This window comes from Manduca sexta, chromosome 16 (assembly GCF_014839805.1).
Source record: "Manduca sexta isolate Smith_Timp_Sample1 chromosome 16, JHU_Msex_v1.0, whole genome shotgun sequence".
NCBI lineage: Eukaryota > Metazoa > Arthropoda > Insecta > Lepidoptera > Sphingidae > Manduca > Manduca sexta.
Window position 1 is genome coordinate 8,862,682 of NC_051130.1, and position 24,297 is coordinate 8,886,978.

Sequence of the window (24,297 nt, forward strand, 5' to 3'; positions counted from 1 at the left end):
ACGTTATATTGGTTAATTTGAATGATAAGATTAGCAAGCTTCACGTTTTAAGCGGCAATTTCTGTATCAATACCAATATCATTCGCGTAAACATAAGAAATCATTCTAAGTTAGATTGTTATGTTGTCAATAATTGGTTATTAAGTATTATCATCCTTAATATATCCCAAAACCCTAAAAAACCATACCAGATGTCCGGTCCTAAAAAAATAATCCGCTCGTATAACAATGCCTTACATTCTAGACACATTAAAAATAAAGACATTAATGGCGATTTGGGCAGGTGAGGAAAGCATTATCTAATACCGCAGTTTTAGTATTAGGTTACTATAATAGATTATATTAATTCATATAATAATCAATACTATTATATTATATATAAATGTATGATGAAGATGGCGGTCTATCGTAAACTCAGCCGCTAGTCGAATTCGGAAGATATTTGGCATATAAAAAACCATGTCCAGAATTAACATACTGCAACTATTGATACCAGTAAAGATATTTCTCGCCGACGATGCGACGAGCAACACGTTCACAAATACATTATATTAAAGAGATCTTGTTTTTTTTTTTGTTTTTAAAATCATTGGCAAGCAAGTTCAATGTAAAATTTTGTTGTCAATATTTAAAGAGTACATGTGTCATTCGGACGTCGGCTTACAAGAAATTAAGCTTGTTTATTTTCCTTTCGGCGAAATAAGGGCAGATTGCAACAAAGTATTTAAAGAAATGATTGAATATTTAGTTAATATTTACCTATATCATCCACATTACTGTAAAATATATAATGAAAACAACAATATATTGCGCGGAACACGCATGAATCCTAAATAAGTTATCAACATAATTACATTGAATATTGTATGGAGAACATACAGCCGATATCCGACGAAAATTATAAACGTTAAATAAAAAAGCTGTTACTTTTTTAACGACTCTGATATTCTCCAACGCAATATACATCGTGGCATCTTGTTTTGCGTCGCAGCCGCCCGTTGGCGTTTCAATTACTTTTTAATATCGGCAAATTGGTTCGGAGGTCACAGTGGGCTTCAGCGGAATCCTATTTACAGAATGAAAAATTTCGCCCGGATACCTCCATCATTTTGTGAGTTGTGGATTTTAAATTTGGAACGTGGACTCTTTGTGTGATTTGTTTAATGTGTATATAGGTTTTATTTATGGTTTGAAATCGAGAAAATTATGATTTAAAGGGTTTTTGCCAAGGTATAGCCTCTTATCGTCTGACAATGTATTCGCATTAGATTTTAGAATTATATACGGTTATTTTAAATGTTATGTATATACAGTCTAGGCTATGTGTTGGTGGTGGGATATATTTTATATCCACCTGGTTAGCGACCACTGTACACACGGTGGTTAAACCCGCCATAATGCCCCACGTAAGTGTGTCGCGTTCCGGGTCAGCCTGCGTATGTCCGGTTCCTACAGGCCGGCATAATTGTGTCGACTGCAGAGGGATGAGCATCTCTCGTCAGCCGACATTCTATTGCACCTCACTCCACTAATCAACAAGAGCAGCGGGGTCACTTTGCCGTGCTTGACAAAAAAATTATTAAAAAATGTTTGTGTTAAAGCGAGCCAGTCTAAGTCATTATACCAAGATTCTGGACAGCATTCACTCGGTTACACAAGTTAAAAGCATCGAATTAAACTAATTAAGGGATTTTATCGCGGTTTATTTGTATTTTATTTTCTTCCGACGTTTCGAAGATTGCAGCCTCCATGGTCACAGGGCAAACTTAAAAAAAAACATGATTTAACCCGAAAATTAATTTTATTTTGATGTCTAACATTCGCATAAACAAAAAATAATTAAGTCCGAGTTAATCCACATACAAACAGACGCTACTTAACATGGTATTTTTACGCATGTATGCACTTTGCTAAAACATTGTTTATATTCTCAGTGCACTCAGCCATCTGCAGAATAATGCACAACACCCAAGGCCAAAGGTTAATGTAGCTTGAAACATTACCTTGCGTGTGTTAACATAAACTGTGAAATCTTCACGAAGTTAGGGTAATAAACTTAATAGATACAACTTAAAACACCTGAGTTCAAATATAATGTAAGCGCACCTGTATTTTCAATGGGTAGGCAGAAGAAACTTGTACTTAGATAATAATAAAGTTAGTAAAATCCACTGAAAGCAAGTCAATTTGTATGTAATCATAAATTAGTTATAGAACAAATTGTTTGATGACGGATTCCGGATTTTATATAATTGTTTTATTCCCTAATATGAAAAGAAAAAAATAATCCATAGACATTACTCGTAGATTTAAATACATCTTAATTGGATTCAAAAATAGGTCAGTAAGTATAAAGAAGTTATTTTAATACACTTATATACAAACATAAAAATGCTAGATTAAATCAACACGATACTCAATTACAATTCTAAAGCTGAAAACCAAATAAGTGTTCATGATACAGTCTATCTGTGTAATGAAGCAACCCTTTACTGCTCGTAAAGACGGCCCTCGCTATCAAGGGTCCTGGTCAGCGCAGTTTAAAGGTAACCCACAAAGTGCCGCGTCAAATTTAACGTTCATCGGTTTGTTGATGTTTGAGGTTTGAGAGATGTGAATTTTGATTTTGTGATCGACTTACGGCATGATTTGAGTCGGTACCTATTAGAATATTAACAAAATAACTGCTGCTCTCAGAGATATTATAATCATCATTAATAATAATAATATAATAATATCAGCCCTGTATTATATACTTGCCCACTGCTGAGCACGGGCCTCCTCTACTACTGAGAGGGATTAGGCCTTAGTCCACCACGCTGGCCTAGTGCGGATTGGTAGACTTCACACACCTTCGAAATGCCTATAGAGAACTTCTAAGATGTGCAGGTTTCCTCAAGATGTTTTCCTTCACCGTTAAAGCGAGCGATAAATTCACAAAGAATACACACATGATTTTTTATAAAAGTCAGAGGTGTGTGCCCTTGGGATTTGAACCTGCAGACATTCGTCTTGGCAGTCCGTTCCACACCCAACTAGGTTATCGCGCTGTAGTAATCATCATTACTATTTCTTATAATACGACCTACGTAACTTTCTATATGTTATTGAGTACACATATAAATAATGGTTATAAATGGCTCCTTGAAAATCAAAGCTCATTGACCTATCAGGGAAATTAAACATAACTAATGATGCTAAAGACAAAATAGTCCCTAATTTATCCACGACAAGTTATTTTTGGATCATAATGCGTGTGTGCAAAGATTATTGTAGTGGTGGGCGCGTTTACGCACAACCGACGTTCGCATTTCACGTAAACATCCTTTTTAACTTCCGTCATATTTTCGGATACATAAAGAGTTTAGTCATTATAGTATTATTAATATCTCTTGTATGTGCCATATGGGGCCGTAGATGTGATGGATATCTAAAATGTTTACTTGAAAACAAACAAATGTATGAGAATGACATATCCTAGACTAGACTTAGACATTAGAACTTTACTTATACGTGCACAGCAATGGTAAGTGGAGTGAGGTCCAATAGAATGTCGACTGACGAGAGATGATTACCCCTCGGCAGTCGACACAATTATGCCGGCCTGTTGGAACCGGATATACACAGGCTGATCCCGAAACGCGATAAACTTACGCGGGCCACTATGATATGACAATAATGACTAACTTGGGTTTTAACACCTTGTGTACGGTGATCGCTATCCGAGCGATATGTCGTTCACATACATTTTTTTGTTTTCTATTAGCGTTACCTATAATTGTTGGAAGCTATCTTTTCTATGGCTCCTGGTATAAATGTAGGCATTCTGCTAGTCATACATTAGAATGTTTTTATATTAGTAACTCCAGGAATCAATCTTATCAATACTTATTATGTCTTTTTAAGAACAAATTTTTCAGATGTTAGTTATTCGTAAAATATCTGACAACATGAACAAATTAAATATGTCAGTCTACAAACGACAAATTATGTACGAGATATATAACAATAATTTCATTAATCAAAATAAAAACTATAAAAACCACATCACAACGCAGAAGATCCTAAAAAATATTTTTAAATATAGAAATATATCTTGAAAAACTATTACTCACATTAAACTAATTTAAAGGTCCCACCTAAATTAAACCGTTTGCAGATTTTAAAACCATCTTTGTTACACACGAAAACTAGTTTCTAAACGAAGAATATCACAACGCTTCAGTGTCGAAGGGTCCATAAAACCCAATTGCTTCCCTTTATATGGAATTTCTGTAGAATCTAATTATCATTAAAACAATTTTCAGACCGCATTTATGCATATAAGTACCTATATTTAGTATCGGGTTCTCTTTGCAAAATTTCACCTTTAAACACTGCAACGCTTCCAAGTCTATCGCTCTAAAAATATGTATTTACTGTAAACCTTTGTTCAGCTGATGTTACTTTGAGCTTCGACACGCGATCAAAGCCCCATCAAGTGAACGCCGCGATGCTTTCAAAAGTTACCATGGACACCGCAAAAACTTGCTTCAAAACGTTTGAAATCCTTTTACAACAGAATAGCGTGACGCTCGCCCGATAAACGACTTATTCGCTATGTACGAAAAGAATGGTCGGTTCGCTTCGTATATTCGATCACTCGCATCTATTAACGTTTTATCTCAGACTTACCCATTATTTTTCTATAACTTAATCTATACTTCTATACTATTATATAAAGCTGAAGAGTTTGTTTGTTTGTTTGTTTGAACGCGCTAATCTCAGGAACTACCGGTCCAAACTGAAAAATTCTTTTTGCGTTAGATAGCCCTTTGTTCGTGGAGTGCTATAGGCTATATATCATCACGCTATACCCAAGAGGAGCGGAGCAGTAATGGCTAATCTCAGAAACTACCGGTCCAAACTGAAAAATTCTTTTTGCGTTAGATAGCCCTTTATTCGTGGAGTGCTATAGGCTATATATCATCACGCTATACCCAATAGGAGCGGAGCAGTAAGGGCTAATCTCAGGAACTACCGGTTCGAACTGAAGAAATATTTTTATGTTGGATAGCCCTTTGTTCGTAGAGTGCTATAGGCTATATATCATCACGCTATATCCAATAGGAGCGGAGCAGTAATGGCTAATCTCAGGAACTATCGGTTCGAATTGAAAAAATATTATTGTGTTGGATAGCCTTTTGATCCTGGAGTGCTATAGACTATATATCATCACGATATGACCAATAGGAGCGGAGCAGTAATGAAACATGTTACAAAAACGGGGAAAATTTATTAGTTTTGAGAGCTTCTGTTGCGTGCACTGCGTAAACGGTTAAAGTTATGCAACAATGATGTATGACGGGATTGTTCGTCTTAAAAAGTTCTACAAAAATATATTATAAAACAAAGTCCCTCGCTGCATCTGTCCGCCTGAGCGTGTTAAACTCAAAAACTACCTAGCGTATTAAGATAAAATTTGATATGGAGACAGTTTGAGACCCTGGAAAGAACATAGGCTCCCGGTAAAATATATAGCGTGACTTTTATAAAGGAAAACTTTAGCCCGAAAAACTTTATAACGCGGGCGGAGCCGCGGGCAAAAGCTAGTTATTAATATTTACAGAGTAGTACGTAAAATCCTTGTAGCTTTTAAAAAACCGGCATAGTTCCTTCCTTCCACTAGTACCTATAAGCTATCAAAACCAGCATGGAAAGATTTTCCCTTTCCAATGCCCAGTCACAGTTTAGAAGCGGTGATGACCACTTACCATCAAGTGACACACCTGCTTAATTTCCTTCTATAAAAGAATTTCAAGATGACGGTAATATTACGTAATCGTTTATGCAACACATAGTCTGGATTTACAAGTTCTTTCCCTTACTTGTAACAAGAAATAATGACTTAATCCACCGCGCTAGCCTACTGCGGGTTGGCAGACTTTACATACCTTCGAAATTTGAATGTAGAATACCGGACACGAACATTGCTGCACGATGTTTTCCTTCACCGTTAATTATAATTGTCAAAAAATATATACGTAACTTCGGAGTCAGATATATGTGCCTTGGGTTTTCAACCTGCAGACGTCAGCCGTCCCAAAGCCAACTGGACTATCGCTGCTATATTGATAAACCTTACATATATTTAATCTATACTCTATAAATTAAAAAACATATTGCCTGATACATTTTATTTCTAGTTTGATTGAGTTGGCAAACGTTACTCTGTTAACTTATTTCAATGTCATACCTTTATTTATTGACGTTAAATACACATAAATTGCATACAGACGGACTTACTGACATAGGCATTGTCTACAAGTCATTGTTGTATTATGCAGAGATGAGTTCATTATGTATCGTTCAACATTAAATGTATATTTTAAGACTTGTTTAAATTGTAAACAGTAGTGATATTTGTTAGACATTAAGTTTACGCAAAACACACTTATTGTAAGACGCCACGCTTTGTTGTTCGTTCTGTAATCAAATCTAGACAGACAAGACAATCGTAAACCGCGAAATTAGCCTAATTATCGGATTTATCGCGGTTTTTATAATATAGGTATCTCCCGACATTTACAATAGTTCATAGCCATCGTGGTCTTATGGCGAACAATCAAAATAAATAAGTAAGAAATCATAATATTTCTAGTTGCAGCCGTAACAACTTTACATTTTATACTTGTCTTTTATCAGCTTTTGTATATAACAATTAAAATAATAGACTAACTAGCAATAGTTTGAACCCGAGATAGCATCTTTATCTCTGAAAACCACCGTGACCGCGTGCTGTCGTGTTGCGTATGTCGAATAAGATTTCCGGGGGTCCAGGCACCATCTAGCGTCCCATACCATTTCTCTTCTTTATGGCGTTTGCAGAACAAAAGCTAAGCAAATTAATTTAGCATAACTGAGAAAATTACATAGGTAGGTTTAATAAATTTGCGGGCAAATAAATATCAAAAATATTTCAGCTATGCGAGCTAAAATAACCTAGCACAGTCCTTGGTCTGCAACCGGAATTCAGGCTGGCATCGCTTATTTTTTATTGTGGATGTAATTACGCTATGGAGAATACATCAGGTGATACATTTCCTCATATTCCGGCTTAAGCCATAACGTTATTAGTCATGCGTTCAATGACATGTTATCTTTATACCCGGTCATCGTCCAACCGTTTTATTAATTACTGCGTATAATATTGAATATTTTATAATATAAATCGTAGGAATGAGTATCAAACGTTTTCTGGAAATTTAAAACGTAATTCACATAAACATAAACGTAAATACAAACGTAAACAATTCCATATATGTACTAGTAAACACAAAATTTTATTAAGCACTGGTTAATTACATAGTAAAACAACCACATGTATATTGTAGCTCTAACACGCCTCAATATGTGGACACACATTTATCCCTGAAGAGGTATCCAGAGGCGCAACTAGGGCACCCACTTTTCGGTAAGTGTGTTCCATACCAACATGTGGTAGGGAGCGAATCGATCGCCATATCGGGCACAAAATTCCAGACTCCGGGCTGAGACTGAGCAGTAAACCCCAAATATAACTTTGCCCAACCCGAGATTCGTACTCACTACCTCAAAGCGCTGCCTTACAACTACGACCACCGAGGCAGTCTGTGGTCTATATGTGGACAGTGGACACCCCTATAAAAATACATATAGTTGTTAACACGTGTTTTGCTAATGCGCGTTTAACACACGTTAAGTGCACAGGGTCTAGTGTCAAAAAAACAATACACTGTTTAGGTTAATTACTTATCTATATACATATTCAAAACACAAATTATTTATGTAATTCAATATACGACTAACACTTTTACGCGATTTACTTTCCTTTACCACCGAACGCAAAAAATATTGTTTTTTTCTATATTACCATATTAAGCACACTAAGCTAGATAAGCAGCTGAAAAAAAAACTTCAAACGCCTTTACACATCCAGCATAATTGATTTGTTTTTTTTATTCGTATTCTATAAAGTAAATCCCTTATATTTTATTACTGTGAGAAAAAAATGGTATTAAGGCGATAGGCGATTTGAAGTTTTGAATTTGTTCATATACCTACTTATGTGAGTAACCGTACACAAAGCTAAATAACATTAATTCGAATATCACACACAAAAGATTCCTCTCTCACGCGCAGTTATTGGATAATTCAACAAAGGGAAAAGTTCCTTAACATTAGCAGAATTTCAGATATTATTTACTGTTATACCATACCGCCATAAGACTTCGTAAGTAATTGGAGTACACAATATGTTCAAGGATTACAGAATTCCGATAAGGCTTACATCGGACCCGTCCTCTGAAGATTATGTTCAATCCTTGTACAGAATGTAGTTTTTATACAACTAGCTTTTGCCTGCAGCTCCGCCCACGTAAAGTTTTTTCAGGATAAATATTTATTCGAGTTAAAAAGTAGCCTATAGCGCTCAGGAGTAATGTAGCTTCCTATAAGTGAAAAACATTTCAAAATCGGTTTAGTATTTCCTGAGATTAACGCGTTCAGACTCTTCAGCTTAATATATTAGTATGGATGATATTTTTATTCTATTCGTGAACATACAACTTTATCAAAGGCTTACATTTTAAATACTCGCATTATATTACTAATATTATAATATCCCGTAATTTCTTGCTTTCTTTTTGGAAAAGATAGTTTGAAGAAAGGGAAAATATACAGAACTACCAATAAATTATACACTTACCGCCAAGCAAACGGTGTACTACCTAATCAATAAAAGCGGTTGTTAGAGCTATTCAGAATAAGAACAGAAACTATTGAAGCGAGTAACCGGCAACCACTGCGCAAAATCTTTGACTGGATTTTTGCTGAGGCGTACGTCACGCGAGCCACTGGTTCGGAAAACCTTGGGTCCGCTTCTATTGAAAACTGCGATTTACTTTTTATAGCATCATTTGTCCCATAAAACGGTGGACGCAAAAATAGGTGTTTTGACACGCGTGCTATTTTAATATATGTTCGGAACTTTTTAACAGCCTTGTTTTTCTTTTTGATATGTTTACGTTTGACTTCACGAGGTATTTTAAGATAATTAATTGAAGATGTTCCGGAATTACAGTTATTTATATTCTGGTTGAGAAACGCCATTGAGGTCAAGAAAGTGTACATTCCGGGCATGGCCGCGTCATTAATTCTAAATCATCCGGGAAAAGAAATGGCCGCGAGAAAATTTCTTATTTATATTTCTAAGAAATACGAACTGAATTGAGGGCTCACATGTAATTTTCACTAGATCTATCTCTTACCTACCCATACCTACTAGCTTCAATTTTCAAAAAGCATTAGCTATGTCATTCGATTAAATATAACACATATTCCATCTAAAGACTTGTGCTCTCCTTGAATAGGTAATCAATGACGAGACCTTCGCAAGGTATTTACGATCCTCAGTATTTGCGCTTATATTTTTCCGGAATTTCTCGAATGTTCCGTCGCCATGGCAACGTAACAAGACCGCCTCCGCTTACAGGATGACGAACCACGTTATCTCTGATATGAGAGCATTATGTGCAGACGTCAGCTTGATTATTTTGATGTATAAACAATGTGTGTTCACCTGATATTATATATTGACGTTATGTTTACGTTACATATTATTTATATCTTATATCTCGTATCAGGAGTTTTTAAAACATATAATATAGCTTCCGTGTGATCTCTTCTTGATAAGTAAGAGCGTCCTATACCTTTCTCAGTTTTAGCTTCTTCGTGATGGCCATTCAATTCTTCCCTGCGATGAAGAAAAATAGAGGTGGCTTTTACTTTATCAAAAGTAAATGAAAAAAAAAATAATAGTATGTAACTATCAAAGTTATGGATATATAGAGCTAAATAAAAAACAGCTTTTGTAGCCAAGCGGGTTAGTAACTGACGATAAGCCAATGTCCAATTGCAAATTCGAATCACATTTAGACTGGAAGATATTAAAGCCGACAAGGGAATTATTTCTTATATTTGATAATGTACTTTAAGTGCTATTTACGTACATCCGCATTTATTTCTGCCATGCATCAAATATTTGGAAAGATAAGCAGATAAAACAATGATTTAATAAAACACTGTTTAAAAATCTTCGCGTTAGCAAAAAACGTAATTAAGACGACCCGAGGATCCTGTGGTTTAAAAAATATTTTTTGAGTCAACCATTAACTTCATGTGAAAATAATATGAGTAATTTTTAGTATGCACTTCCTGAAGATTTATTACCTCCTTGGTATGTAATAGTATTGTTTTGCTTATGTTTGGGGGGTCTTAAATTCCATTTCGAAGTCAAAGTTACACTGGGTGCAATGTCCTAAACCGAAACACCGCTTAACGATTAATATTATTAAATATATATGGTTTTATCGGAAACCATTGTTATCGTGCCTTTATCTCATTTACCAAAAAAAAACATATTTGCCGTATTTAATTATAGTAATTAATTACATCACTATGCGTCATCTAAATGATTTGACAACTGTGATTTACAAAAAATGAGCTCACGCACGATACGCGAACAATTACTTCATATTTTATATGGAAATCCTGAATCTCCATATGAATGCGCGGAACGCTCTCAAATCCAGCAATTCGTTTTGATAAACAATGGCGTTGACAAAGGACGTATCTATGTTCATTACGGACGCGTCCGGACTATCCGTGAGATCGCAACACATCGCAGAATTGTAAAGACTGAGAACAGAAGTCTGATTATTAAAACATCTTTATTGGTAGCAATGTACTTAGGCTGTTAATCATGATGCACTAAATTCTTATACCAGAACAACCAATTAAAGCTGGTAATGCGCTCTTTCCGCTCATAAGAGGAGATTATATGATTTCTATGTAGTACACAGTTATCGACTGCATAACGTACGAAACTAATTTAATGTCACTCACTGAATCAACTCTTAAAATGTCATGTGCGTAGGCTAAAAATTAAGGGTATTTGTGCCTAATATCGTCTCGTCACCAGATTTCTGGCATCACGAAAACCTCGAACAAAACCCTGAATTTCAGAAAATACATAATACAGCGTCAAAATAGAATGTATGAATCCATTAGGTTGTAAGACGGACAGACACCCGTCTCAGCATTATATGTCTTTGTCCCGGTGTGTAACAAGAACTATCTCCATAGGGACGTACTGAGAATATCGATAACTTTTATTAGCACTATAAATATGCAATGAGCTTAATGAGGTTCAACTCGTCAATTGATCCTAAAGTAAAGAGTAAGTCAAAAGGTGCAAAAATACAAACCCAATTTATTTTACCGATTTTAAATTCTTCCTGTTTCAGCACGAAACCTTAAACATTCCTACAATATATAATATAAAGTGCTCATATCCATTTACCGAATTTATAAATATAATAAAAAATACCGAGTAAAAAAGACGAATACAATTCAAGAGGTGGAAAGATACGAAGTATACATTTAAATTTTAACACAAGTAGCTTCGTCGAACTTTCTACTGAAAAACAAATATTTACCTTTACATTATTTGTAAACTTTTGGTTAAAGTTAACTCAGTTTATTTGTAAATTTATTTGTGTCTTTTTGGCCTTTTAGTTCTACTCAAACCGCTTAAGGTGGTAGCTCAAGGTCCATTTTCATACATATTGTTTCGGCTTTAATCTGGGTAACTAAACAAGTATTGGCAAGTAAAGAATTTAAATTCACGTCTAGTTAGTGATTAGTTCTCGCAGTTGAAAGAAAAATTTAAAAATAATTAATAATCATGGATATTTCTGCCTTTAAAATTTCGTCATATTAAATTTTAAAGGCCGAAATATCCATGATTATTAATTATTTTTACGTTTTTCTTTCAACTGCGAGAACTAATCACTAACTAGACGTGAATTTAAATTCTTTACTTGCCAATACTTGTTTAGTTACCCAGATTAAAGCCGAAACAAAATGTATGAAAATGGACCTTGAGCTACCACCTTAAAGGTACAAACCCATCCCGCCCATTAAAATAACACCTCATAAAAATTAAATACACACACTCAGCCTTTTCTACCTGAAGCGGTAGACAGAAGCGCAACTAGTGCTACTTTCTGTCGTGGGTATTCCGTCACAAAAGATAAGTGGCAAGTTTATCACCATATCGGGCACAAATTTCAGAGTCCGAATAGAAAAACCGAATGTCACATTGCCCAACCCGAGAATCCACCGAGACCTCAGCACTGCAATCATACCGTAATACAGCTATGTCACCGATGCACTCAAAATTCAAAATTATCGATAACGTGCCGTCCCTAAATTATTTAGGTCCAACGTTGTCCGATTTGTGAAATTGAATACGGGAACAGTGAAATAAGATAATATTGTTGGATCCACTGGAAGACAATGGCGTCCGTTGTCGCTTGAATTCAAACTCTGGTGTTGAATGGGTGTTACAGGCTTATAACTATTTCACGCTGCAGGGTGTCGAGCGTCCAAAGGATTGAAGTATTGTATAGTTCCACTTTTGAAAGTGTTAATACATTTTAATTCAGACATTCTATGGGAATTATACATTATTGATGGCCTATTTTAATGGGACGAAAATGCACTTAAAGTACTCAATCCTCCAATGGTCTCGTAGTCTTTTGATCATTTTCAGCAACATCATCGAAAATTTGTTGTGAATGGATTTAATTGTCCTTAAACATTGATAAAAAATTGCCTAAATTTCCCATCTTCTTGCTAATTGTACATTTTCTATAAATCTTTAAAAATAATAAAAGCTTCTAAGAAAGCTTTCTTAAAATTTGGTATAACAACAATCAGTATTTGTTATTATTTTTTCTTCTTAACAATTTGTCAAATAAACTTGCTTCAAAATAAACAGATCGGACTTAAACTTTCCTAACATAACATCTGCAGCACCTCACCCAAACTTAACCTATCACCGAAGTTTTACATAAAAAAACATTACGTGTATTACGTCGGGCACCTGACATGAGCCTAAAGTAACATGATTTGTTTAAAAGAAAAGAAAATATTGCCTCTACGTCAGCTTAAGTGCTTCCCAGAGAATCAACTAATGGTTTTAATAATTAAACGGAAAGGCATTGCGTGAACTCTGGTTATTCGACGAAGCTTTTTGTTTATTCGTGAAAGTTTAAATCACTTATAGCGGCTGTCGCCTTCTGACATTGTTCGCTTTGGTTATATAATATTTAGACATCCCTTCACAATACAACGGTGTCTCTCTGTTGCGGTTAAAAAGTATATTTATTTACACACTTTATTTAATGTTAGTTTATAGACGAATTTAATGCTATAGTCTTATTTTTGTGTGTATTCTTATTTTGCATAGACTTAGGAGGGGTTGTTTTAATAGTATATAAAGTTTATAAGCGAATATTACTTTTGATATATTATAGAGAACCCGTTGATGTGCTGGTTAGGAGTAATCTGGTGTGAATGGACCGAAAAGTGATAATATCAGTCTTGATAAGCTAGCGGTAAAATAATAGACAACAATACACACGCACACTCATAACTTTTATCCCCGAAGGGGTAGTGTAATAGTTCAACTAGTGCACTCATATTCGACCATGTGTTCTTCGACCCATGATGTGGGACGAGAAACACCCAATAGACCTGAGCACTGCAGTCTCCTACCGTAATACAAGTACGCCATCGAGGCAATTGATTGAAATGCAATAAGAATACAATACCACCATAACAATTAAGGCTTGTTTCACAGTGTCGCAGTAAATGATACTCGTCTAATATATTAAGGCGACCAAATACAATCCATTCTCCCAAATGAATGTCAAACACAAGTAAATTGTTACTGGATTATAGATGCATTAACTCTCTCATACCTCATCTAGCAAGTAACATTTACTTGAACTTTCTAGAACAGGCGCTTGTTGTAACTTAAAATGATCAGTTTCTAGAAAAACAATTTATCAAATTGCAAGAAATATATATGAAAACATTTGTAGCAGTGTTAAATTAATAGAACAAATTCAATAGCCATGCATCCGATTACATTACAGGTATTGGAAACCGCTATGCAAACATTATTATACTTGGAAAACGCGACAGCATTCATTTTATGGTAATTAATTGGAGGTAGATTAATTGTTGTAATTCACTGTGTATAATATAATGTGAAATTAAATGAAATGAAAGTTTATTCTCACGGTTAATATAAAGATAGCATGATATTACAGTGTCACATAATCTGAATTTATGAAGTGCAAATATTTGTAATATTTGTTTTATAACTAAATGTGCATATTGTATAACTTAAAGGTATATCTAAAGCTAGATTCTTCCAAATTTCTATAAGAAACTAAACTGTGTGTAGCCTAAATAATTGGCAAAATTACATAATGTTTTTTTTGTCAAATTTGTTTTATTACCATCTCGAAGTACAAATTGGCCATACTCTTAAGGATGTAGTATCTATTTCTTTAGATACTTCCTACATCCAAACTCGGAAACATTACCATTTTATTATATTAAGTTTATTGTGTTAAGAGTGTCGCGTTATATTTTGGACGTAATAAGGTCACAAATTTCATTTTCGACGTACATTAACTCTGTCCTTTTGTTACAGTGCATATCTCAAAGATGAGTTCGCCGTTCTTCCCTATCTGGAAGCGGGCTTCAACAGGGTGAGTTTAATTAAACTTTATTAAAACCTCCCTAAAGCCAGCGCAGATAATAAATATACTTATTGACCGTTGCCCTTTTTTACTTTATTATCTGTGGTGGAAATGTGAATCAGGCGTTTTGAATATAGAACTTTAAGGGCCATTTTAGTGTAATCGATCGGCGAAGAGCCATTGATATTGTTTAATTAAAAAAAGTAAGGCAATATCTACTGAAGGTTTAATTTGTCTTTGATATACTATTTCATCTGTGTAGGTAATATATGAGCAACATAATTTAACACTATAGTTTCAGTTTTGATAAATTTTACGACGTGTTTAGTGACAACGTACGAAATAATTTTTTTTATAAAAAAAAATATATATAAACAACATCAACTATAAGATGGAGACATAAACTAGAGCATAGTGCAAAAAACATTGTTGTTAAGATTACGACAGGTTTAAAAACCTTCTAGTCAGCATAATAATGATTTCTGTGACTATACTATTAAGCTGTCTGAGCGCAACACATTGCTTTAAAAATAAAGTTCTAGGTGGTATTACTTCTATAATAATTTCTTATATTTACGCGAATGTTAGACATTGAAATAAAACCATTTTCCGGATTTTATCGCGGTTTTTTATATTATTTTTTTGGAGAAAATTAATTGTAATTCAAGAAAATTTTATAGTATTACTTAGATTTATTGGCCACGTTAACTATCAAGCGAACGGTCATTTCGTCAGTCATTTATTAAATGCTGCGAGTGACTAACAGCTAAAACCTCATTCAGATATTAAAGACTATTTTTCTCAGGAATTCCAGTTCGCGATTTTTCTATGAGGCTTCTGTGTTATTGTCACGTTCATGTTGACATCATTATTGTCAATCCGTCATCATTAATTATGGATTTATTTTGCATTTAGAGTAAGCAATTAATTATTTTTATAAAATCATCTCATAGCAATTAATTTATTTGTCATGGGATATGAATGTATGATGAATGCCGGCTATTAAGGAAAATCACAGTATTAAATGTTTATGATCTTAGCTAATTACCACGGGGTTGATGGATTAGAACAAATGTTCCGAAACGTTTTTTTCTCATAGACCCTTTCACAATTTTGCTGGTTCCGGTGGACCTTCTTTTTTGGACCACTTGGATCACTTTGGGAATCAATGGGTAAGAGACACTTGCGTAGCACTATGTAGAAGTAACTTTACAAACTATAGATCTAGTCCTACAATAATACTGTCCTACTGAGCATGGACCTACTCTACTACTGGAAGAGTTTGAACCTTAGTCCATTTTACTCGCCTTAACGCGGGTTGACAGACTTAACATACCTTCGAAACTTTTATGTAGAATTCTTAGATATATAGATTTTCTCACAATATTTTCAGTTATCAGTAAAGTAAATGAAAACTAGGCCAGCGTAGTGGACTAAGGCCTCCCCTCTCAGTAGTAAAAGAAGCTCATGCCCAGCAGTGGGGCAGTATATAATACGAAGCCAATATTATTATATATAATTAAGCAATAAGTTTCTAGCCAACTGTTAAACACTGCAAAACCCACAGTATCCACTTCACTATAATTTGACATTCAAATCACCCCATTTAACATGACGATGCGACTTTAACTTGCGCATTACGTGGAGTATTTTATTCCGCCCTGAATCACTCTTCACTTTGTTACGCCATAATGAAGCCTCTAGTCCAACTAGCGACTCGAATTACCATGTTGCATGGCAAATGAAACATTTATGGAAATGTGCGGCGCTTAGTGCCGATGCCATTAAAGTAGTCGAGTAATACGTGTAATGAAAGAGCTCGGAGCGCGGACGAACGCGCCCGAACAAAGCAACACGCGCGGCCAAGTGCACTGTACGAAATTAGATAATTTGATTTTTATTTTATACGTGTACAACAAAGTGACCCCTGATGATAAGTGGAGTGAGGTCCAATAGAATTTCGATTGACGAGAGATGATTACCCCTCGGCAGTCGCACTAAATATGCATGAGAACCGGATATATGATGTATTAAGACCTTGTGCATGGAGGTCGCAATCCGGGCGGATATAAAATATATCCAACCACCAGAAATTATCAGATCGGCAAAGAGATTAAATCAATTAATATATGTCTCTTCTAATATGGATCTTTTGATACTAAGCCTTACATGTTTAAAAATAATGTGACGATAAATTAGTTTAATGGTTCTGTAGCTAACAGACCTAAAAAATTGTTTTTAAGATCATTATTTTATACCTTATCTTGTGCTCAATTCTGTTTTATGTTTTGTATACTTGTGGAAATTAATGAATTTTGTCAATTATGTATATTTTAATTATGTGTTAGATGTTAGTTGTTTTAATTCTGCGTAAATAAATATTAGCACTTCGATTACCTAATAAAATTAAAATAAAATATAATAAAATGTAACGAGTTTTGTGTTTATTATTCAGGTTCATACAAATGAATTATAAGAAGTCTGTGATCTCGAAAAAGATTTTAAAAGCTTAAAGATCATGTTACGGTTATTCAAACACTACAAAGTCACACATCATTTTTTTTTATTTAATTCACATACGAAATTCTAGTTTTGGCTTTAAAATTAAAACAATTCAACAAAGTGAATTAACACGACACTGAGTGACTACTGTAGGCATCACAATAAACAATAATTTCAGAAACAGAGCAGACGTAAACCAACAAACAGGTATTAGAAGACAGTTTTATTTTGCACAAATATTCACGTTTAAATATATCTTCCCTCGCGTTACGTTTAGTGCAGTTATTTAAACCGATACACACTTTGCCTTATATGGTAAAGTCAAGTCGTTTCGTGCAATAAACAGATGTGCACGCGCTCATCGATGCCCTAATCGGTAAGCCTTGAATCGTGCACACAATAAACTTTATACTTTACCAGATAGCCTCTCTACCAGACTTATTTATTACTAGCTTTTGCTCGCGGCTCCGCCCCCGTTATAAAGTTTTTCAGGCTAAAGTTTTCCATTATAAAAGTAGTAGTTTCCTGGGAGCCTATGTTCTTCCCAGGGTTTCAGGTAGTTTTTGAGTTTAAGACGTTCAGGCAAACGGATGCAGCGGGGGACTTTGTTTTATAATAAATTTTTTTAGAACTTTTTAAGAGGAATAATCCCGACATACATCATTGTTGCATAACTTTAACCGTTTACGCAGCGCACGCAACGGAAGCTCTCAAAACTAATAAATTGTCCCCGTATTTGTAACATGTTTCATTACTGCTCCGCTCCTATTGGTCATAGCGTGATGATATACAGCCTATAGCACCCCACAAATAAAGGGCTATCCAACACAAAACGAATTTTTCAGTTCAAACTGGTAGTTCCTAAGATTAGCCATTACTGCTCCGCTCCTATTGGTCATAGCGTGATGATATATAACTTAGAGCACTCCACGAACAAAGGGCTATCCAACGCAAAAATATTTTTTCAGTTTGGACCGGTAGTTCCAGAGATTAGCCATTGCTGCTCCGCTCCTATTGGGTATAGCGTGATGATATATAGCCTATAGCAATCCACAAATAAAGGGCTATCCAACGCAAAAAGAATTTTTCAGTTTGGACCGATAGTTCCTAAGATTAGTAAACAAATACTTAGTCTGGCCATAAATACTGTTACACTTAATTATAAAAAAATATTACATTTGAATTTCGAATCTGTCATTTTTATACGATTGTTCATTGTGTTTTCTCATTTTGGCGCCAATACATTGTAAAATATTTTGCGATATTAAAATGGTGTGGGGTGATAAAGAGAACCGAATCGCTGTGATAGCATTACACAAAGTAGGTATGGAGCCAAATGCAATTTTTAAAACTCTCCATACACTTGGTATTAGTAAAATGTTTGTGTACCGGGCTATTAATAGGTACAATGAGACCTCCTCTGTTTGTGACAGAAAAAGATCTGGCCGTCCACGTAGTGTTCGTACGAAAAAGGTGGTCAAAGCAGTAAGGGAAAGAATTCGAAGAAATCCTGTCCGAAAGCAAAAGATTTTATCTCGGGAAATGAAGATAGCACCTAGAACCATGTCGCGTATTTTAAAAGATGACTTAGGACTTGCAGCCTATAAGAGACGCACTGGCCATTTCTTAACTGATAATTTAAAGAAGAATAGGGTGGTAAAATCGAAACAACTACTGAAGCGGTACGCAAAGGGAGGTCACAGAAAAATTTTGTTTACGGATGAGAAAATTTTTACAATTGAGCAACATTTTAACAAACAAAATGACCGTATTTATGCTCAAAGCTCTAAGGAAGCTTCCCAATTAGTCGACAGAGTGCAACGTGGACATTATCCGACTTCAGTGATGGTTTGGTGGGGTGTTAGCTATGAAGGAGTGACTGAGCCATATTTTTGTGAAAAAGGTATCAAAACATCGGCACAAGTGTATCAAGATACCATTCTTGAGAAGGTAGTTAAGCCCCTTAACATCACCATGTTCAATAACCAAGTATGGTCCTTCCAGCAAGACTCGGCGCCGGGTCATAAAGCTCGGTCCACGCAGTCTTGGTTGGAATCGAACGTTTCGGACTTCATCAGAGCTGAAGACTGGCCGTCGTCTAGTCCCGATCTTAATCCGCTGGATTATGATTTGTGGTCAGTTTTAGAGAGTACAGCTTGCTCTAAACGCCATGATAATTTGGAGTCCCTAAAACAATCTATACGATTGGCAGTGAAGAATTTTCCCATGGAAAGAGTGCGTGCTTCTATTGATAACTGGCCTCATCGTTTAAAGGACTGTATTGCAGCCAATGGAGACCACTTCGAATAAGCTTTTTATATTTTTAATTGTTTTATATTTATGTATTAAACTGACACACTGTAAAAGTAATAAATGTTATTTGCAGTTAACAATTTTCTTTTTTCTTTATTACAATATTTATGGCAAGACTAGGTATAATGAGAAAGCTTCGAACTGCTAAGCTATCGGAAGTTACACGTGTCATTGTGAGTCAACCATAAAAGATAGACATATGCTGTCGTGGGATATTTTTTACATAATTTTAAGGAGAACATTTCCGTCATACATGATTTCTATGTAGCTTTAACCATTAAGGTTGCACACGCGACGGAAGCTTAAAAAATGGAGTAACTTCTCCCGTTTTCCCAACATTTCCCTTCACTGCTCTGCTCCTATTAATTGTAGCGTGATGAAAAGTATACTATAACCAGCACAGGAGTATGAAAAATAATTGTACCAAGTTTCGTTAAAATCCGTCGAGTAGTTTTTGTTTCTATAACGGTTATACAGACAGACAGACAGACAGACAGACAAAAATTTTATTAATTGCATTTTTGGCATCAGTATCGATCCCTAATCACCCCCTGATAGTTATTTTTGAAATATATTTCATGTACAGAATTGACTTCTCTACAGATTTATTATAAGTATAGATGATTTACTCTCGATTAAATTTGGTCTAGTTAATAAAATTGTATATCTGTCTGGTAATTTCGAAATTTCTGAAATAATTATTTTATTATTTTTCGCTGGTATGCTGAATAAACACAAATACGTAATGATATGATATAGTAACTTATGACCCGGCCAAGGTGAAGGTTACATCGTTTATAGGGAAAATACCCAATACACATAAAGATATTCAATTATTGTAAATCGAACCAACTAAATATAAATTATGATAATACAATTACTTCATTATGTAATTTTAACATGTGATGTAGTTCATGTCATACTTTAAACAATACACGTACAGTCAACCACAAAAGTAGCTGGAAAAATTTAAACTTCAAATAGCCAATACAAACTAACATTCATTGAAAGGTTTTTTACTTTGTGTAAAGTTAAAGTAAATCCATTTCATTGCTTGTAAAGAAAAATTTTTTGTAAGAACACAAAAGTAGGCAATTTGAAGTTCTAACATTATTCAGCTACATATGTGGACTGTACAATGTACATACTTATACAAAATGCAAGACTTGCGCCACTAACTGCAGGCTAAAGCATAGCTTAGCTTTTGAAGCGTTTAGAATCAGTTCTTAATTAGCAAGACTCAAGAGCGTTGTAAATATTCAGACGAGTTTGAACAGCTCGCTCGGTTAATAAATAATCAAATAGGTTAATAAAGTACGTTTTATAAGACATCCTCTATTAAGAATTATAATTAATAAAGTATTATCCTCTATTAAGTATCTATAAAGAAATAAGTATCCATAAAGAGTTAAACAGAAAATTGTTGTGATTATTAAACATGTATTTTCATCAAAGCTCTTTTACATAAAATGCATAGCATTATACCTTTTTTTCTTTACGAGGGTAGGCAGAGGTATTATTACGTTCATATGCGCTATTATACAAGACTTTTACGATAAATTATTATCTTTCACCTTCTGTTCTATTAATATCAATTACAGGATTTATATATTTCATGATTTCCAATTCTCAATTCGTACACTGGTATTTTTTTTTTGTATTTACACCGATTACTCTGAGATTTGTGGTTCGATTCCTGCGATTCATTTTTTATTTACTAAAGTAAGTTCTCGAAATGGTCCCATTGTATGAATACTTCTGTGCAGGTAATGGTTGAGACGGTAGGCACGACGGCGTGGTGCGCTGAAGTGCTGCAGGCGCGAGCGGCGGCGGCGACCACCCGAGCTCAAATTGCTGCTACCGCCGCACTTGCTGCTGCTGCTGACCGCTGCCGGGACCTGGTCGCTATCACCGACGACCAGCAAAGGATACTAGTACGTATTAATATCAGCATAAGTTGCTAATACTAGGTTATGATCCTCTCTGTTATGTATTATACAAATCATCAAAGGGCAGAAGCGCGGTTAGAGGATACCCAGTCTTGCTCAAGTTAATTATGCCTGTCCAGTTTCTATAGTTGCCGTGGCCGAAATCGGCTAGGAATACACAATCATTATCATGTTCCCCTCCATATTTATTGTTAAATAAAATCTGGACGTAAATTGTAATACGTAAGTCGATACCGCAATGTACCTGATTGGATCATCGTTTGTGCTATAAAACCCGCCTAAGTGACTCTCTTCGGTATAGTGGGTAGCGCTCCGGGGCAGTGGGTGAATATGCAATAAAATACCGGCGTATTTAAAATCAGTTTTATAAAACTTTATTGTACGTTAGATTCAAAAATAATTTAACAAAACTAAAGAACCAATTATGGAAAACTATTATTCTGCGGTCAAAAATAAATAAAACAATTATCACGTTTTACTTTTATCAAATTAATGATAAATATTATATACCTAACATAAACAATGACTCCAATAGAGCTAATGTATTAATAGTGACGAATAAACTGAAATCATTAAACTATAATAAATTGCGAATAACGAATAATTTATGCATTTATTTGACGAGAAGATGATTATAAAACAGCGTTTAGTTGACAGATTAATGACTTTTATTAATAAGATAATAAATATTTTACTTTGAAATAAAGAGAGTTTACAAACATCGCATTTTTGTTAAACTGTTTCTTTCCATTTCAAATATCTTCAGACCACGTAGGTCCGCTCCGAGACAATGAAGGCTGATAAGCTACAATGTTCAACATTCACTTAAACTTAACACTTCATAAAGTATATTTTTTTATAGTTGACGAATAAGTCTTGGTGCCGCGTGCTGGGCTGGCGCGTGGACGAGGGGCCGCGGCCTCTGACGGAAGCGGCCGGTGGGGAAGCGCTGCGACTGGCCACCACTGGAGCCAGGGACTGGGAGGCGCCGGTCACGCTGCGACGCAGGGCCGCCCCTGATCCGATGTTACTGCCGTGCAGAGGCGCTACTATAGGATTGACCAGGTACTTTTTATTTCATCAACCCAACCAAATAAGGGAAACTCGCGAGTTTGATATTTAAATGCAAACCCCAAACCTCTGACTTAATTCTAATTTTTATACTTTGTTATCGCTCGCTTTATGGCTTGAATATCGTAAGAAAAACTGCATACCAAAGAATTTCCCATAATAATTCTAAAGTATGTAAAGTCTGCCAAATCGCATCAGGCCAGCGTGGCCGACAAAGGTCTGATCCATCTTAGTAGGAGTTGAAGACCATATTATTCTAGGAACAGTATATGCGCAACAACGAGCTAATATATAAGAAATATAATATAATTAAAGATTAGTCTAAATATTTTCCATAGATGTATATAAATATGATACTATATATTAGTATTAGTAACATAACTACTTTCTAAATGCAGACAGGCTGACGCCAAACTTCTGGCGTATCAGACACTTTACAATGAACTAAGACAATTTAAAATATAGGTCACTAACATGCGGTCTAATAAAATAATGCTAGAATTTCCCTGGTGTCTTTGTCATAATTTGCCAATAGTTTATTATAGGGCATTTCCTCGAGGAGCTATCTGTGGATGTTTCCTTTTCTTTCTAAAACAAAGAAGTTTACAGTAATAAAAAGGCATTGTTGTTCTGAAGAATTTGTAAGTAATTATAAGTTTGCTAGGTTACGTCTCTTGCTATCTCAAACACTGTGTACTAAAATATTTACAAAACATTTAAAAAAAATAGAAAAAATACATTATGTTTACTTAAACAAGTTTCAGCAACTTATTTGAGATATCAACAAACATATTTTTTTTCATTTTGTATTTTACGTACTTGAAAACGTATTAAATGGAAAACGCGTATAATTCCAGTTATACCGTGACTCGATATACGTCATAATCAAAGTGACGTTGCTTTTGTGGTTCCTAATGAGTACAACTTTGTTCCGTCCACAATCCTAACCACTCATTGAACTAGGACTTCGGCAGTTTACCAACCATTACGTGAACTATGACAAATGGTCTAGCGCATTAATTTGACGTCTGTGAATGACCAAAGTAAGTCAGACCGTAATTAAAACAAAGCCGAATCATGTGGGACGGACCAGGAATATAAAAAATCTGCTTCGGAGCCATGTTTTCTTTTTCGTTGCCATATTTACAAAAAAATTAGTTTCATTAACCGACTAAAAAAAAAGGAGGAGGTTATCAATACGTCGTGAATGATTTTTTTATTTTTAACACAACATGGCGATGTCTTTTTATTTTCATGTTAACGCTTACACACGTAAAACAAGGTTATGTTACATCGATTATAATTTGAAATGGAATAGGGGATGCGGATGATGATTTATTTCGCGGTTACAATCCATCGTTCATTACTCGAGATATATTGGCATATTTCCTGATCCCCGTATACGATCAATACGGAGAACAGCGATAACATTAATAATTAAATTAATTAATACTTAATTATTAATTGAAATACTTTAGTAGTAGTTCTGTTTATAAAGTACAAACTATTTGTTCAAAGGCCTAATAAGTTCAAATTTATTCTTTGTTTACATTTAGATTTTTCCCTTCCATGAAAATGGTGTGGAAATGTACTCGTATGACTGTTGAGTGAAGTTGTGGTTATACACATACAACATGTTACCTATTTAGGCGTAGGCAGGGGTGTTGTTACACCAAATGTCTCAGTTATATCTATCTATTGCCCTTTATCGGACACAATTCCAGACTATTGGTTGACACAGAAGAAAAACCCAATATCACTTTACCCGACTCGGGATTTGAACGCGCAACCTCAAAGAACTCTCGTACCGCACATGCAATACT

General features: G+C 35.0%; 1 protein-coding gene across 10 annotated transcripts in view; it reads left to right on the forward strand.

Moving 5' to 3' along the window:
• LOC115448505 (high affinity cAMP-specific and IBMX-insensitive 3',5'-cyclic phosphodiesterase 8) overlaps window positions 1-24,297 on the forward strand; it is a 226,816-nt gene that overhangs the window by 188,127 nt on the left and 14,392 nt on the right. For all 10 annotated transcript variants that reach the window (XM_037439130.1, XM_037439135.1, XM_037439134.1 and 7 more), the window contains 3 exons: window positions 14,591-14,648; window positions 21,221-21,388; window positions 22,266-22,468. In XM_037439130.1, the coding sequence (XP_037295027.1) occupies window positions 14,591-14,648; window positions 21,221-21,388; window positions 22,266-22,468 (429 nt within the window). The remainder of the gene's footprint in view (window positions 1-14,590; window positions 14,649-21,220; window positions 21,389-22,265; window positions 22,469-24,297) is intronic.